Source organism: Pelophylax lessonae (assembly GCF_965119305.1).
Source record: "Pelophylax lessonae genome assembly, chromosome: 1".
In the NCBI taxonomy this organism is placed as follows: domain Eukaryota; kingdom Metazoa; phylum Chordata; class Amphibia; order Anura; family Ranidae; genus Pelophylax; species Pelophylax lessonae.
In genome coordinates this window covers 532,665,810-532,683,756 of record NC_138768.1, presented here as the reverse complement: position 1 = coordinate 532,683,756, position 17,947 = coordinate 532,665,810, and the positions used below count along the sequence as shown (strand labels likewise).

General features: G+C 41.4%; 1 protein-coding gene across 2 annotated transcripts in view; it reads left to right on the top strand.

Annotated features, from left to right (window-relative positions):
* Positions 1–17,947, top strand: part of UBA6 (ubiquitin like modifier activating enzyme 6) — a 142,949-nt gene that overhangs the window by 71,633 nt on the left and 53,369 nt on the right. For both annotated transcript variants that reach the window (XM_082243659.1, XM_082243658.1), the window contains exons 21-27: positions 1,222–1,311; positions 3,180–3,260; positions 5,678–5,806; positions 6,591–6,642; positions 7,073–7,136; positions 7,496–7,565; positions 15,836–15,907. In XM_082243659.1, the coding sequence (XP_082099785.1) occupies positions 1,222–1,311; positions 3,180–3,260; positions 5,678–5,806; positions 6,591–6,642; positions 7,073–7,136; positions 7,496–7,565; positions 15,836–15,907 (558 nt within the window). The remainder of the gene's footprint in view (positions 1–1,221; positions 1,312–3,179; positions 3,261–5,677; positions 5,807–6,590; positions 6,643–7,072; positions 7,137–7,495; positions 7,566–15,835; positions 15,908–17,947) is intronic.

Genomic DNA, 17,947 nt, shown 5'->3' with positions numbered 1-17,947 from the left:
TTAACGAGGAAGGCTGTGTAAGCCGAAACACATTAGCATTTGGGATAATGTCTTTTTATATAGATCACGTAGCCAATAAATAATTTATGTCAAGGGCACTTCAAGTTGCTGGCTATACTTAAAGCTGCTACACACTATACAACTTTTATACAATTTTCTTGTACAACTTTCCTTTAGATTTACCAAAACCATATAATAAAAGGTCAAACCTAAAGACTTTCAATTTGTATGCAATCAGGAAGGCCCTTGCACTACATAGTTGAAGGTAAATCTAAAGGAAATTGAACAACAAAAGTTGTATGGCCTTTTTGCTGTGGGATTTGAATGCCCTAGAGAACCGATCTCCCAGCTTCTGAATCCTGGTCATAGCAGTAGAGCTTGGGTAAGATGCATTTTCTTATTATAAAGCTCAGATAAGTTTAAAGTGTAAATTGAGGCTCACATCTAAACATAGAGCATATCAACAACAAAATTTTTCCTGTTTATAATTAGTGCCATGAAGGCAATGTCCCCTTTTAAGGCAACAAGTTAGGAGAAAAGACATTTAAAAAGAATAGGAAGTAAAGCGAATAGCAGAAGAGAAGAGTAGACATAGAAATCTGTTACTTCCTAGTTCTTTAGCTGATTAATCTTTAAGCCGGATGTTCAAATACTCAACCCAAGGTCCCTGTGCTTGTTTCAGATTGCTTCAGCTTATCATTTTACCTCATGGTAAAACGTCTTTCACCAAAGGGACACACAGGAAACAATTCAACAATTGTTTCCTATGTGTCCCATTCACACTGCAACATAGCCCAGGGCTGTGCTGCAGCACACTGCTCTAAAACGCAGACATGCTACATTTTATCGCAGCGCATTGCGCCGCCCGACATTGCAGTGAGTGAAGTGTATGTTTTTTACACTTCAAATAAAGCTGGTACAAAACAAAAAAAGGATGGTGCAGTGTGCTATATCTTGCACCACGCTGCCCCCTAGCCAGCCAGCAACGCAGAGTGGTCGGAACACTGAATCACTCTGGCTACTCCGCGATTTAACAGACATTAAAGTGTGAATTGGCCCTTCCTAGATAACTAGATTTCTGGTATGGTTAAGGGTAGCCAAAAACTTGTCCACATTTTGTGTCTGTGTGTCAGACATCACTGAAATGTCAGGTCAGGTCTTTATCTTGGTTCCCTGTTTAAACAATTTTACAATTTTTTTTTTTTCCTTTTTCCAACGTAGCGGGATCCTCCAGATGAAGAAATTCCTTTTTGCACTTTAAAGTCATTTCCAGCAATCATTGAGCACACAATTCAATGGGCAAGAGACAAGGTATTCTTTTTTTTTTTATAAATATTTTATTCAAGTATGTGTAGCACTACTCCCATGGGAGCTGCTGATTACGGGTTCCCCTGGGTTACCATTAGCAACTGTAGAACAATCTGAGATTTCTCCAAGTGTTTTACCTCAGACAAGAATCAGTCCAGCTTTAACTACAGACTTTCAGCTTTAATTTGAGGGTATTTACATCCAAATCAGGTGAACGGTGTAGGAATTACAACAGTTTGTATTTGTGCCTCCCACTTTTTAAGGGACCAAATGTAATGGGACAATTGGCTGCTCAGCTGTTCCATGACCAGGTGTGTGTTTTTCCCTCATTATCCCATTTACAAGGAGCAGATAAAAGGTCCAGAGTTCATTTAAGGGTGCTATTTGCATTTGCAATCTGTTGCTGTCAACTCTCAATATGAGATCCAAAGAGCTGTCACTATCAGTGAAGCAAGCCATCATTAGGCTGAAAAAACAAAACAAACCAATCAGAGAGATAGCAAAAACATTAGGTGTGGCCAAATCAACTGTTTGGAACATCCTTAAAAAGAAAGAACACACCGGTGAGCTCAGCAACACCAAAAGACCCGGAAGACCACGGAAAACAACTGTGGTGGATGACCGAAGAATTCTTTCCCTGGTGAAGAAAACACCCTTCACAACAGTTGGCCAGATCAAGAACACTCTCCAGGAGGTAGGTGTATGTGTGTCAAAGTCAACAATCAAGAGAAGACTTCACCAGAGTGAATACAGAGGGTTTACCACAAGATGTAAACCATTGGGGAGCCTCAAAAACAGGAAGGCCAGATTAGAGTTTGCCAAACAACATCTAAAAAAAGCCTTCACAGTTCTGGAACAAAATCCTATGGACAGATGAGACCAAGATCAACTTGTACCAGAGTGATGGGAAGAGAAGAGTATGGAGAAGGAAAGGAACTGCTCATGATCCAAAGCATACCACCTCATCAGTGAAGCATGGTGGTGGTAGTGTCATGGCGTGGGCATGTATGGCTGCCAATGGAACTGGTTCTTTTGTATGTATTGATGATGTGACTGCTGACAAAAGCAGCAGGACGAATTCTGAAGTGTTTCGGGCAATATTATCTGCCCATATTCTGCCAAATGCTTTAGAACTCATTGGACGGCGCTTCACAGTGCAGATGGACAATGACCCGAAGCATACTGCGAAAGCAACCAAAGAGTTTTTTAAGGGAAAGAAGTGTAATGTTATGCAATGGCCAAGTTAATCACCTGACCTGAATCCGATTGAGCATGCATTTCACTTGCTGAAGACAAAACTGAAAGGAAAATGCCCCAAGAGCAAGCAGGAACTGAAGACAGTTGCAGTAGAGGCCTGGCAGAGCATCACCAGGGATGAAACACAGCGTCTGGTCATGTCTATGCACTCCAGACTTCAGGCTGTAATTGACTGCAAAGGATTTGCAACCAAGTATTAAATAGTGAAAGTTTGATTTATGATTGGTAATCTGTCCCATTACTTTTGATCCCTTAAAAAGTGGGAGGCACATATACAAACTGTTGTAATTCCTACACCGTTCACCTGGTTTGGATGTAAATATCCTCAAATTAAAGCTGAAAGTCTGCAGGTAAAGCACATATTGTTTGTTTTATTTCAAATCCATTGTGGTAGTGTATAGAGCCAAAAAGATTAGAATTGTGTCGATGTCCCAATATTTATGGACCTGACTGTAAATACTATCATATCTGACAGGAAGGAATGGAATAGGCACAGTTGAGCAATTGAAGAGGTTTAATGCTTACATCCACTTTAGTATAAAACTAAAACTCCACAAGCATCAGCTTTGAGTTTTTTCCTTTTAACCTGGTTTTTTTTCTGCTTTTCTGATTAGTTTGAGAGTTCGTTTTCACATAAGCCTTCATTGTACAACAAATTCTGGCAGACGCATGCATCTGTAGAAGATGTTCTACAGGTATGTACAGAAAATAGTATTTAGGTTGCCATAATCCTATGTAAATAAATGGTCTTGATGCATTTTATTAAGTACAAAAACTGTAATGCCAAATACAGTGCTCCCAATTGTTGGTAGTGTTGACCAAAATATCTCTACAGAATGCAACTGATCTGCAAGTACCTGTGTTGAGTTCACTGTACAAAGGCACTGTACAAAGGCAGATCACTAGCTGAGATATGCAACTGAATGTTTAAAAAAATGTTGTGGTCGTTGAATATTTATAATTTAATTTTAGGGACACGTATCTATGCCTTCCCTTAGTAAAAGCACCTCCCCCACAGTACACAAGCACTGGCTAGGAACCATTTGACACTTTGATTGCCCCCTGATAACCCCTTCCCAGCTAGTGTCATTAGTACAGTGACAGTGCATATTTTTTAGCACTGGTCCCTAAAATGTTTTTAATGTGTCAGTGTCCAAATTGTCCACTGATCGCCACCATGACTAATAAAAAAAAAAATTCCATAGTTTTGTAGACACTATAACTTTTACGCAAACCAATCAATTTACGCTTATTGAGATTTTTTTGTTACCAAAAATTTGTAACCGCATACATATTGCCCTAAATGAATCACTTGCCGACCGCCCGCCGCAGATATAGCTGGGGGCCCACCGCCATTAGGAAGTGGGAAAGCCGATCCATGGGACCGGCGGCCGCGATCGCCGCCGGGCACCCACGATCGCTCCTCGCTGAGAGAGAACGACGGTCTGCTGTTGTAAACACAGACCTCTCTGGAATGAACACAGAGCGTCTGTGATCTTCCAATTTAGGATCACCGGTCTCCATGTTGATTCCACAAGTCCCTCCCCCATACAGTTGGAAAAAACTCCACTAGGCTCACACTTAACCCTTTGCTCACCACTGGGTTAACCCCTTCCCTGCCAGTTTCTTTATTACAGTAACAGTGCATATTTTTAGCACTGATTACTGTAGTAATGTCACTGGTCCCCCCAAAAGTGTCAAAAATGTCAGGGGTCCAATCTGTCCACCGCAATGTCGCAGATCGCCTCCATTCCTAGTAAATAAAAATGACATAAATCTTTCCCCTAGTTCAGTGGTTCTCAACTCCGGTCCTCGGGACCCACTAACAGGCCAGATTTTAAGTATTACCTTGGGGGATGCAGACTAGAATACTGCAATCACTGAGAAGCAAATGAGATCACCTGTGATGTAATTTAGTTATCTTGCAAACCTGGCCTGTTGGTGGGTCCCGAGGACCGGATTTGAGAACCACTGCCCTAGTTAATAGGCTCAATAACTTTTGCACAAACCAATCAAAATACACATTGCGATTTTTTTTTTTTTTTCTGTTTATAGCGCAAAAAATTAAAAATCGCCCAGGTGATCAAATGCCACCAAAAGAAAGCTCTATTTATGGGGAAAAAAATACATCAATTTTTTTTAGGGTACAGCGTCGCACGACCGCTCAATTGTCAGTTAAAATAAGACACTGCCGAATCGCAAAAAATGGCCTGGTCATTAAGGGGGCAAAACCTTCCGGTCCAGAAGTGAGCAATGAAAAAATGTTAGAATTTTTTTTTATTGGATATGTTTTATAGCCGATTTTTTTTTTTTTTTTCCCCCAATTTTTTTTTTTTCGTTTATAGTGCAAAAAATAACAAGCTCAGAGGGTATCAAATACCACTAAAAGAAAGCTCTATTTGTGGGAAACTTGGGTACAGCATTGCACGGCCTCACAATTGTCAGTAATGCTGGCCATACACTATACAAAAAATCAGCCCAAATTCGGTTATTTGGACAGTTGTTTTGTTTTTCGGACAGTTAATGGGCACGAATCGGGAATCGGTTGTGACGTTTTTGAGCCGAAAAAATGAAGGACAAGTTTGGAAATTTTCTAACGCACAATAAATTGAAAGGTTAATGTGTTTCACGTCCAAACTGTTTGCACTAGGCATATGTAAAAAAACAAACAAAAAACTGATTCATTTATGTCCATTGAATGATTTATCGGTCATTACATGATGGCACGATCGTTTGCTCTCACGGCCAAGTGTTCCTTTTTCGAAAAGGAGTTTGAAAGATTTTTTGTATAGTGTAGGGCCAGCATAACGCAGTGCCGTATAGCAAAAAAATGACCTGGTCAGGAAGGTGGGTATATCTTCCGGAGGTCAAGTGGTTAATGTCCTGCATACTTTAGAACAAGCACTCAACAAGATGCAACAATGCATGTAGGTGAATTGGGTATTTATTTATATGAGGGCATATATTGCTTTATATATTTACATTATTATATTTTAATAATATTATTATATTTATATAGTATCCTAATTCATCTATGTACATTAAAAATCAGATTTTGGTGTTACTGACAGTTCTATGTAATAACATCCATTTTTCCTATTCTTTATTGCAGAGAATACGAACTGGTGAAAGCTTAGAAGGCTGCTTTCATATTGTTAAGCTACTGAGCAGGAAGCCCAGGAATTGGTCTCACTGTGTAGAATTAGCGAGGTTAAAGTTTGAAAAGTATTTTAATCACAAGGTTGGTGAGCAAATAACAGTGTAGATGTACAGTATATTTCTTCCTAAGAGTCAATCTAGAATTTATTTTTGTTTGTGTGTGTAATTTTATTTATTTTCACGTGACCATCCCTTGAGTATACTCTCGAGTATACATATCCCTTATGAAGCTAATATCATCGTGGGTATCACTGGAATAACAGATTTTTTTTTTTTTTACTGTTTAGAATAAAATTAACACTTTTTACAGTGTTTTTAAAAGTCCTTGATGCAGTTTGATTTTATTTTTTCAAAATGAAAGGGTTCTTATATGCATACACTTTATAGTAACACTAGCCTCTGAGGGTCCGCATCCAGTAAAATATCTGAGGTATACATTTTTAGAAAAAAAAAAAAAAAAAACTCTGTAGTCTATTTAAATCACTTTTCAACCTTTAGTGCTGATGCTAGTGGATACTAGAGCCAACATAATCTCTTACAAGGTTGTCCTACATATAATTGCATGGCCATGTGCCACCATTGCTACACATACCCACTTTTGGAAACACTGAATTATTCTTTTTAGCTTTTGAATGTTGTGTACTACCTAGTTAAAAAAAAAAAAATATGTATGTATGTATGTATGTATGTATGTATGTATGTATATATATGTATGTGTATATATAATATGAAAAAATTACCTATTGTGTCTCATGGGAAAGTTTCTTTTGATTTTTTATTATATGGCTTAGAATTATTGTTATTGCAACCTTCACATATATTTGATCAAGCATCTGACTTTATTTTCTTTATAATTTGTATCCTAGGCTCAGCAACTATTGCATTCATTCCCTTTGGATACACGGTTAAAAGATGGAAGTAAGTAGTGGAAATAGGAACAGTGATGCTATGAACACATTTCTTTCTCTTTGTTTGGGGCATTTTGTTTGCCAAAAATCTGGGGAGTGGGGAATGTGGCTAATTCTTCTAATGATTAAACTTTAATAATTGCATAAGTAATGATCATACCATTGAATAATACATTGTCTCTTGCCATCAGTTAAGCAACATGCCTACTTCTCCTTTTTAAATACATGTTTTTTGCTAAAACTACAGTTGACATTTACAGTTGACAGTTTACATTTCCTCAGCTGTATACTTGGGTTTTGAAAAGTGTGCCTTTTAGTTGGTGAATGTAAATCTGTAGGTTTACAATAGATCAGTATTAAGCCACTTAATACTATGAATAGTGTTCTACTAACACATTGTAGTTATAATATTTGTGAATGTCTTATCTTTGCTTATTCAGGTTTATTTTGGCAATCTCCAAAGCGACCCCCTACTCCAGTAAAGTTTGATATAACAGACCCATTGTAAGTACAGGATTTGTGCTATTAATGGTTTCCACACTCTTTCAACTACTTCATGTACCACAACTTTACATTGTGAATGTACATGTATTTCTTTTCGTGCATATGCAATAAAGCAAATAAAAAAAAAAAGCAAAAAAAAAAAAAAGAATAAGGGGTATACTTAAAATAGTGAATGTGACATTCACCAAACATCCACTGCATGTTTATTTTCCCGTTCCATGTGTTTTCTCATTTCAGCGATTGATTTACTTGTGATTTGTCACATTCACAGCTTTATAAATATGCCCCTATTTATTCATATTAAGACAGTAGTCATTTAAAATATATGTGTTCTGATGCCACTTGTCTTTTATTTCTAGACATGTCAGCTTTATAATTAGCGCTGCCAAACTGTTTGCAGAAGTCCATGAAATCCAACTCAGTGAAAAGGTAAATGTATAGAATGGAGTGAGGATGCTTTTTACTGCAAGGTAGAGTTGGACATCCAGTAACTAACCCAACAGTAGCAAAAGTCTTGCAATTACTAGGTTAGGTAAGGCCAGTATAACCTATAAGTAATTATAAACCAAAATAAAGTAAAAAATAAATACAGATAAAATAGCTAGATCAGGGTTGGGATCAAGGTTAGGGTCAAAGTTCATGTTCAGTGTCAGTGTATTTTAAGTAGGAATAAAAAGCAAAAAAAACATTGCTCTTTTGTTCATTGACGGACGGAGCTCCTGATAGTCATAACCATTGGGTTATACTGCCCCCTACAGGAATGGGACACGAGGCAGAAAAAATTCTGGCTACACCCATGAGCAGTCCCAGGGGGTATACTCCCTATCTCTGCTATAGCCACTCTTTTTTTTTTCCTGCCTAATAAGGAGTAAGAACCTAGTTATCTGCTGGGATCTTTGGTCCGAGCAAATTTTTTTATTTTTAGATAGAAAATTTTTCTCCTGGACTTTTATTCTGAGATCTACCATCAATTGCCAGACGGGCTGGAAAATCTAGATCAAGTGGTCACCCCAGTCTAGCCAGTGAGCGCGCGCAGACCTCTGCTCCTGGCTAGGTTGGCGACATAGCCCCACTGGAGAGGGGCTGGCCTGCGAGTTAAACCCCTTGCAACGTTGCATACAACCGGGTCATGGACCGAGTCACAGCGTTCCTCCTGGCCAACAGCCCCCTATTCCGATAGAGAGGGGTTCTGCCTAGACCGGTGCTGGCCTGGTTCCTGGTATGGCGAGTAGCTGTCCCCCTTCTCTCCCTGGAAGGTTTTGGGGTGGACGTGGGCCCCTCCTTGAGACAGTTGGACCCCTGGGTTCCCCTCCTTCCTGCAGGCACCTCCCTCCTTGCCTAATCCCTCATCCTGCCTCTCCCCCTCCACGCTGGGGCAGTTTGGGTGGTCTGGCCACTTTTCTGGGATAGGGGTAGGGAGCTAACTGGCAATCCGGCAACCGGATGATCAACTGTGTGTGGGGTGGGGTGGGCTGTACCTGGTGAGGGCTCCTGCCAGGGCCCCCCGTCCTGCCTAGATTTGTGCTTGAGGCCTCGTCTCCCTCCTGGGTCCCTGTAAGCCTTGTGGTGTTGCCATTTTGTTGCAGCCTGTGTGTTTCTATACACGAAGGCCATGTTTGTGTAGTCCGGTGGCCATTTTGTTGTGGTTTGCCATTGGAAATAGCAGCGCTTATGGCAGTGGAACCCTGTGGGTGGCGATTTTGGCGATGGGAGCCCCTCCTCATCCCCTGGTGCTGACTCCTGGATCATTTTTACTTACTGATTGCCGCATGGGTAGTGCAGATTCCGCTGGTGGCTGCAGGTACCTGTTTCTGTGGGTGGTGAGTCTGGTGGGGTCCTCTCCCTCTCTGCTTAGAATCGCTTAGTGCTTTGTGCCTGGTGACCGGGGGTGCTGCCAGCGCGGTGGAGGATTGTCCCTTTTTTTCGTTTTTTTAGACTTTTTTGTGGGGTCCCCTGGTGACCCATGGAGTCTTTGGGGCTAGCTTTGCTACGCCAATGGGGGATCGCGGTACTGGGCTACTTGGATGATCTCACTCTGCAAGCGGAGTCTCCCACTGCTCTAGCGGAGAACCTGGAGTTCGGCTGCATTCTGAATTTTCCGAAGTCTGCTCTGGTTCTGTCCACAAAGCTGGACTATCTGGGCCTGACTCTGGACTCAGCCTTAGCCAGAGTGCTCCTTCCTCTGGACAAACTCCAGAAATTGCAGACTGCAATACGCCTCCTGCTGTCCAACAAATGGTCATCCCTCCGGACTTGCATGTGGGTGCTGGGCCTAATGGTGTTTACCTTCCAGGCGGTTCAGTTGGCACAGTCCCATACAAGGTCCCTGCAAAGGGAAATGTTGACCAAATGGGACAAGACTCTGCAGCCTTTTGACAATCAGATTTGGCTGAGTCGGGGCACGAAGGAGTCCCTGATATGATGGCTTTGTTCTCCGGCGCTTTGGCTGGGAAAATCCTTCCTCCCCCTGTATTGGACAGTGGTCAGCACGGATGCCAGCCTGTCTGGCTGGGAAGGCAACCTCGGCAAGCATTCTGCTCGGGATCTGGACGCTAGAAGAGTCCAGACTCCCAATCAATGTCTTGGAACTTTGAGCGATCAGACTGTGTCTGGATCATTGAACGGATCGTCTTCAGGATTGTCCAGTGCGCATTCAATTGGACAATGCAACGGCCATGACTTATGTCAATCACCAAGGGGGCACAAGAAGTGTCCTGGCGACTCTGGCGGTAGCTGGCGTTCTAAGGTGGGCAGAACGGTTTGTTCCAGCCCTCTCCTTTGTGTACATTCCCGGGTGGAGAATTGGCAGGCAGATTACCTCAGTCAGCAGGTGTTGGACCACAGGGAGTGGTCCCTTCATCCGGAGGTGTTTTCATCAACTGTGTCTCCAGTGGGGCATCCCCAAAGTGGATCTGTTGACATCTCAGCTCAACAGAAAGGTGCAGAGGTTTGTGGCTTGGTCAAGGGATCTTCTGGCGGATGCCACAGACATGCTGGTGGCCCCCGTGGGGTCAGTATCGTCTGAATTATGCCTTCCCTCCTCTCAAGCTTCTGCCTAGACTTTTTGATGCAGAATTGAGGCAGAAGGGATTCAGGTCATCTTAATGGCTCCGTACTGGCCTCGCCGGGCTTGGTACGCCAATCTGGTGTGACTAGTTGTTGACATTCCTTGGCAGCTTCCTCCCAGGGAGGATCTGCTGTCCCAAGAACCGATCTTCCATCCTGCTTTACAGTCGCTGGCTTTGACAGCTTGGCTGTTTTATACCAGGTGCTGAAGGATAGGGGTTTATCTGAGTCAGTGATTCCTGTTGAAATCTAGGAAATCTACCTCTAGGAAGATCTACTATCGTACAGGAAAAACGTACATTGCATGGTGTGAGTCTCTTGGGGTTCTTCCTCGCTCCTTCTCGATGGCTCAGATCTTGATCTTCCTTCAATGGGGGGGGGTTGAACAGAAATTTGCCTTGAGTACCATCAAGGGCTAGGTGTCAGCTTTGGCAGTCTTCTTCCAATGAACTTTGGCCACACACTCCCTGGTGCGTATTTTTCTTCAGGGTGTCTAACATTTGGTTTCTCCAGTGCGGGCTCCGTTGCCGCTTTGGGATCTTAATTTGGTGCTTTCAGCTCTACAGAAGCCTCCCTTTGCAAATATTCAGGAGATTCCCCTGCTTGCACTGTCCCAGAAGGTGGACTTTTAAGTGGCTGTCACCTATGAGCGCATGGTATCGGAACTGGCGGCGTTATCCTGTTGTTCACCTTTACCTGGTGATTCACAGGGATAAGGTGGTTCTTCACCCCTGTCCATCGTTTCTTCCAAAAGTTGTCTCTGATTTTCATTTGAATGAAGACATGGTGTTGCTTTCCCTGTGTCCCAGGCCTAAACATCCAAAGGAAATTGCCTTGCATGCCTTGGATGTGGTCCAGGCAATTAGGGTGTACCTGGCAGCTACGGAGTCTTTCAGGATGTCAGACTCTCTCTTTGCGCTCACAGGTTGACCTCGAAAAGCCTTGTCTGCTTCCTCTGCGAGCATTTCAAGATGGATCAGACAGACGGTGGTTCAGGCCTATTCCATCAGGGACAACTGAAAAAACTGAAATCAGCGCACCCGGGTAACAATAAGAGAAGCTACTTAAGACACTAAGGGCCAATAGATCAAATCCCAAATCAAGTCAAATCAAGTCAAATCAAATCAAGTATATAATCAATAGTGCAGCGCTGAAACATGTAAATAACTAAAATACAGAACCAAATCAAGAAATAATAAAATATAAGAGCAAAGAGTCCCAATGTGGAAACAAAGTGAGCGTGCTCCACTCTTGAGTGTCCTGCACCAGCCACACTGTCTTCTCACCTCCAGATTAGCCCCTGTGTTAACAGACGGGCTAGACAGGCACAGACTTTCAAGGATTACACAGGAACCAGGATTCCTAAGATGGGAGTCACTCTCAGTGCTGATAAGGAACCTCTATACATCCAGAGTCTCCACATCAGGATAAAACACTCATTTGCATTGAATAAACAAAGAGGACTGGACATAGTGCGTAACCTCTTTAAAACTTGACTTTATTAGTTCACATAAGAAATACAATTACCTTTAACAGGCACTGAACACAGTGCACGATCACAGCTGTATAGATATCGTACTCCTCGTGATGGATGGCGGGTGACGTCACCGGCTCCTCCCCCTCCGCATGCGCTACGTCCCCATGGGTGGGACTTCATCAGCGGAAGAGAGGAAGGAGAGATGCGGCCGCATTAATTGGACGGAGGACTCAGAGAGCCGCCCTCAGGAAAAACGTAATCACTGCAGCCCGGAAGACATGTTAGATTGCCAAAGATATGGGGAAGCCTACACCAGACTCAGAGGCAGTGCATAACGGGGACTTGCTAACTGGAAGCCCACATATCACAATGCTTAAAATAATCCTAATAGCCAAACTCCTATTCAGCTAATATTAGGAATAAAAATGGGCATAAATAAAACTGGTAGTATTTAGACCAGCTGAAGCTAAAAAAACAGTGCCAATATAAAAACAAAAACTCAGATTTAAAAGGCTAATAGGGATAAATAACCACAATGATTAAGCCCTAATCAGACTAGGGAGGAGGGGCCAGGACTTCAAACCAGCCATCCATTACCAAAACAATTAACAAATAATGAACAATACGTATTAAATTAAACAAAAAATCATATAAAAGCTGCACTAAATAAATAAACTAAACGATTTACAAAAAACTAACGATCCGATATAAAGCAACTAAGGTCAAACTCCACAGTGAGTCCTCTGGGTACAGAGACCTTAGTCTTGTAAATCCAGAATGATTCACGATGACTAAGTTGGCAAGTGTTGTTTGACCTTTTCAATACCCTAGAACTTGAGGCTACGGGGGTCATGATTGTGAGAATCCCGAAAGTGACGTGACACGTTATGCGTTTTTAGACCTTTTTTAATGTTGCCTACATGTTCTCTAAGCCTAACCTGTAGGTACCTGGAGGTCCCCCTGATGTATTGCAAGCCACAGCCACACTCTTAACATGTACACTACTCCAAATGTAGCACATGTAATAAAATCTTTGATGGTATAGGTTGTGTTAGTGGCTGACGCAGTGAATTCCTTGCGTTTTTTTGCAATTCACCTTGGAGTGTCTGCAGGCTACACAACGCCCACAGGCATAAAAGTCTGACAAGAAGGAGAACAGTCTGTTAATCGAATGTACAGGAGGGTCGACTACACCAGGGGCCAACTGGTTTCTGAGGGTTGGGGCCTTTTTATAGACAAACTTGGGTCTAGTGGGAAAGGCAGGGCCCAACACCCTGTTCTGCTTAAGGATAGTCCAGTTCTTTTCCACAATCTTTTCGATCTTTTTATATTGTCAATTCTAATCAACGATGTGCCTAAATTGGTTATCTCCAGCCGGTTGGCAGGTAACCGGTTTAGGGGCTACAAGCATATTGCTGTTCAACTGTTTTGACTTTTGCCACTTCATTGGTAAGAGTGTCCCTACAATAACCCTTTTGAACAAAACAGTCAATCAGTACTTCTGATGTGATAAAAAATCATTCTCAGAAGTACAGTTGCGCCGCAAGCAAACAAATTGGCCCCTCGGAATGTTGCAGAGCCAGGATTGATGGTGACAGCTCTCAAGTGGAATACCATTCCTGTCTGTTGCCTTAAAATGATTACACATCCTAAAATGATCCCCTTCTATTGAAATCTCCAAATCAAGGAATATCATTTTTTCTTTACTGATATTCCAAGATAGGGGTCAGGTTCCTCCTTTCTCTGTCAAGGCGCATTCTACTAGGGCGCTTAGTGCCTCCTAGGCTTTCCGTCATCCGGCGTCAGTGACGCAGGTTTGCAAGGCGGCCACCTAGCTGTCGGTGCACACTTTCACAAAGTTTTATAAAGTGGATGTGTTGGCATCTGCAGATGCTTATTTTGGCCGAAAGGTTTTGCAGGCTGCTGTTTAAGAGGAACAAGAAAAAATTTGTAAATAGATTCCTAGGTGAGTATATAGGCAGAATTGTCCCAGAAGGTTGCAGTGGAATCGCCTCGTATCGTTAAATTTAAAAGAGATCTAGGTGACTGGGAAACAGGGGAAATTTTCAATTTGGATTGTTTTTAGTATATTTTAAATTACTTTGTGTACGTTTCAACTTGTTTTTTAGGGATTTCATTATATCTTGGAAAATCCTCGGTCTCTTTAAATGGGTCCAGATCAACTGTGCTTTCTTCTATTAGATTAACCGGTTTGTCCAATTGTATTTTTTCTTCCTCCACAATGAGTTCCATTACTGCCACGCCATGATTGATACATAGTGTTTTCCATTTTGTCAGGCATCTCTCATTGTGGAGGTGTTCCGTCGGAAACCACCTTATCTCTAAGTCCCCTTGGAATAATTTATTTTTAATGTAAGTTTCAAGAAATGATATGTCCCACTTCCTATTAAGTTGCTTTATTAGCAACTTCTTGTGCTCCTTAAATCTGTCCCATCGCTCTTCTTCATTATTTAGATAGTGGGACACATCCCTATCAAAAGCCATCTGAATCTCCCTATCTCTATCGTCCCCCAATGTAAAGGCCATGACCTCTAGGACACAGGATGTAATTGGGACTAGTGTGAGTGTCGTGTGGCAATATATGTATGTTCAACCCTGAACTGGATACTATGAGCCTAGCCATACAATAGAAACAAGAAAAATTGGGGTACCAACTTGTTAATCACAAAACCATTGTCTATGGCACCGTGTTGGTGTTCTGCTCATTTAACCCAAAAATATCAAACAAAAAGATTGGTTAAATCCAAGAGGAAGTACAGCTCCCCCCAAGGATAACTAAGCAGTTACTAAGCAGACACTAGACTTGATTGTTGTGTATAAAACATATATATTTTATTAATCAAAAAGTTGTAAAAGTGTCAAGCACTCATGATTGCCACATTAGGTTCAAACAACTTCTCTTCCCCACCCATAAAAATAATAATGTCACCAATGATTACGTCCAGAAAAAAATAAGTATAACTGTGTGCTGCAAATGCTGTATGGGTCACCGCTATTGTATAGATACTGGGTGGCAATACACCTTTTAACAAAACGCCAGCATTGCTGCGCACATAGGTCCCGGGGCTAGTGATATTATATAATGACCAGTCACCAAGCTCTATTGGGTCGACTGATGAAGAAAATCAAATTGGAGGTACTATGAATGTAGAATATCCAAAGGTGGAATTCGTTATTGGTAAATAGATTCCTAGGTGAGTATATACGGATGCTCATCTGACGTAGAGTGGACGGATGCTATAGCGGAGGTAAACCCCTAAGATCCCGAGCAGCTTGACAGCAAGTCCAAAAGTTTTGATCACAGGAGGATCAATCAGATGGAGTAAGACAGCTCGCTTCTTATTACTACGGAGGTGATTCGACTGGGTGTTGCCAGAATTATTTTCTGCCTAGTGTCCTACTCCTGTAGGGGGACAGTATAACTCAATGGTTATGACAATCAGGAGCTGTGTCCGTCAATGAACATCAGAGATTTTGATTGTACGGTAAGTCAAAAATCACATTATTTTTAATTTGGTATCAGTGTCGCTGTGTTCAAGGTAGGATGAAAAAAAAAACAAAACGTGCACGATTATTTCTGGGCACTACTATGGGTGTAGAAAACAAAAAATGTATATGAATGTAGTATCACTGTGATCATCAGGAGTAGTAGGATTTATTTTGAGTTGCTCTTTGGTAGTAGATTGTGGTAATAGCCAGAAATATACCGCTACATTTTTTTAAATGATTTGTTTTACTATTTGTGCCAGTTTTCCTTTGATAATTAAAAATGAAATATCCATTATTACAATTTACCAGCAAATGAAAGCACAATTTGTCCTAAAAAGAACAAGCTATAATTCACGTGAATAAACAAAGTAGTTTATGATGTGTACACTTTTACTAATACCTGTCAAAGTTGCAAAACTGTATTTAGACATTGGGATTTGTTTTACCTTTATCATGAAGGGGTTGGACTTGGTGACATGGACTTAATTAAAATGTTCTGATATTTTAAGATAGCCGTTGTCTTTGCACAGTTTTTTTATATGCATGGGAAAGCTGTATTTTGTTTGACATACAGTATATTAAAAAAAAAAGCAAGTTTTTTAGAATTCATAAACTGTTACTTCTATTTTTATTTTTGTACTGGCAGGATTTGGCACATGATGTCATCCAGAACATTATAACAGGGATGACCATCAAAGATTTCACACCTTCGAACAAGGTATGTATGTTATTTTTTCTTCCTATAAGACAAAATCAGAAAAAAGGTGGACCAAGCTAAACTAATTTCTAAAACAATTTTCTTTCTATTGAGGTTATGCTGCTACCTACAAGAGAATTGGAGACTGGCAAATAAAAAAAATAAAAAAACTCTTATACCAGCCCAGGATAACTCCTCCTACAACAAACATTTCTTAGTTTTTTTGCTAGTGTCCAAGAATGATGGAGGTCTTTTCTTCAGCTGTGTAAAGACTAACCTATTTTTATTAGCACCAATAGTTCTTGTTCTTCAAAACGATTTCCTTATACAAACCTCTTCTATATATATTTGCTGTTTGAGCTTATCTTTTTGATTCCAGCTATCTTATTCAACAGTTCACAAGCTGTCTTTTGGAGTGCCCAGTCCGAACCTTGTTGGACTGGACAGTGCAGGGATAACTTGGAAATGATTTTTGGGCATTGGGTTCCACATAAGGACCTTTGCAGGTTCAGAGCTGCTGGCAGTGCTTGCGCAACGGGAGTCCTCTCCTTTACATTGGTCACTTGGCCCCCTTAAATTCCCCACTTCCTACTGGTTTCTTCTGTGGAAGGCAATAATGTTGTTGAATTGATCGCTGACGTCCTCCACGAAGTAGAGTGTGGCATGTGGGTGCCAAGTGGAAAGCCTCTTTTTAGTCACTTCTGGCCATCCGATTTTTAAATTACCACCTATTTGGGTTTCATGAGTACCTTAGGCCTTGCCTGGCACCCTGAGCCCCATTACCATGTGGTTGCAACATGTCTGATTCTAGACAAAAGGTGGGCAGTCCCACTGTAACAAGTGCTCTATTTCACACTCGAAGAACCACTCTCGGACTGCTTGCAACATGTCTACTGATGATGCCAATGTCTGCAGATTAGAATCCTGTTGAAGGGGTCGTCTGACTCTCTGCTTTGATATGGTCCTTGGGTCGGATGGTAGCCCAGTTTCGCTCTAGGCCTCCATATTGCAACAATCTGTCAACATTAACAAATTGGTCCTGTCTCTGAACAGGCTGATTCAGAGTTGAGGCCAAGGACTATGCTATCTGTGTCTTAGGGGTTTGTGGCCTGTAACATGTAAACTTTAGTGGAGGTACTGCATCACCTCACAAGCAGACTTGTTCTGTGTACTGAAAAGAAGTCCTTTCCGATGGAGTGAACTGTTCTGTGTGGATAGTGGATATAGTTCTGAATCTGTGTGTCCTATTTCTCTTTTGTAGAGAAATCTTTTTTAACTGCCGATACAGCAGGGGGACAAGGCAGTCCACATTTTTAGAATATTTTTCTGGCCGTCCTGAGACAAAGATGAATCTATTGTGTAGTATTCGTAATGCATTTGTCAGAACTCGCTAGCCTGGATGTACTGTAACTGAACAGTAGTAAAAGTGGTGTTTTGGAGATGCGTATTTTTAGTACGCCCTGCACAAAATAGATTTGGTAAAAGAAAGCAGAGATTAATGGACATTGCCAAAACCTTTGAGTTAACGATGGTTTGAGGTACCCGCATTGGGGGCATGATGGGGATTTGGAGGCCAAACTAGGTGGGAGGAAGAGGATAAATGCTTTAAGGATCAGTTAAAATTGCATTTCTCTCCACGTTTCATTTTTAGTGCATATACGAACTTTCAGGTAACCTTCCAAGACCTTGTTCCATAAGTCTTCCTCGGGAAAATCTTTATGCCATTTTCCAAAGAGGGCTTTTGGTGTATTAGTACTTACAGCAGATTGTAACGATTTGTAGGTAACCAATATGGAGTACTTCTGTTGACTAAGTAAACAATCTATTGTAGAGGTTTGGAATCTTAGAGGCTTGTCTGCAGCAAGAAGAAATGTAAGAAATCACCTGGTAATAGTATAAGAGATGTGTTTGAAGAAGATGAAATTCTTTTGAAATTTTCATGAGGAGTTTTGGCTTTAGCGTCCAAATGAAATAAAGAAGTCACTTTAACTAGCCCTGCAGCAGCCATAGGTCATAGGCTTTGTGGTCTGCTGCTTTAGGCAATTTCAAGCAATGACAGTG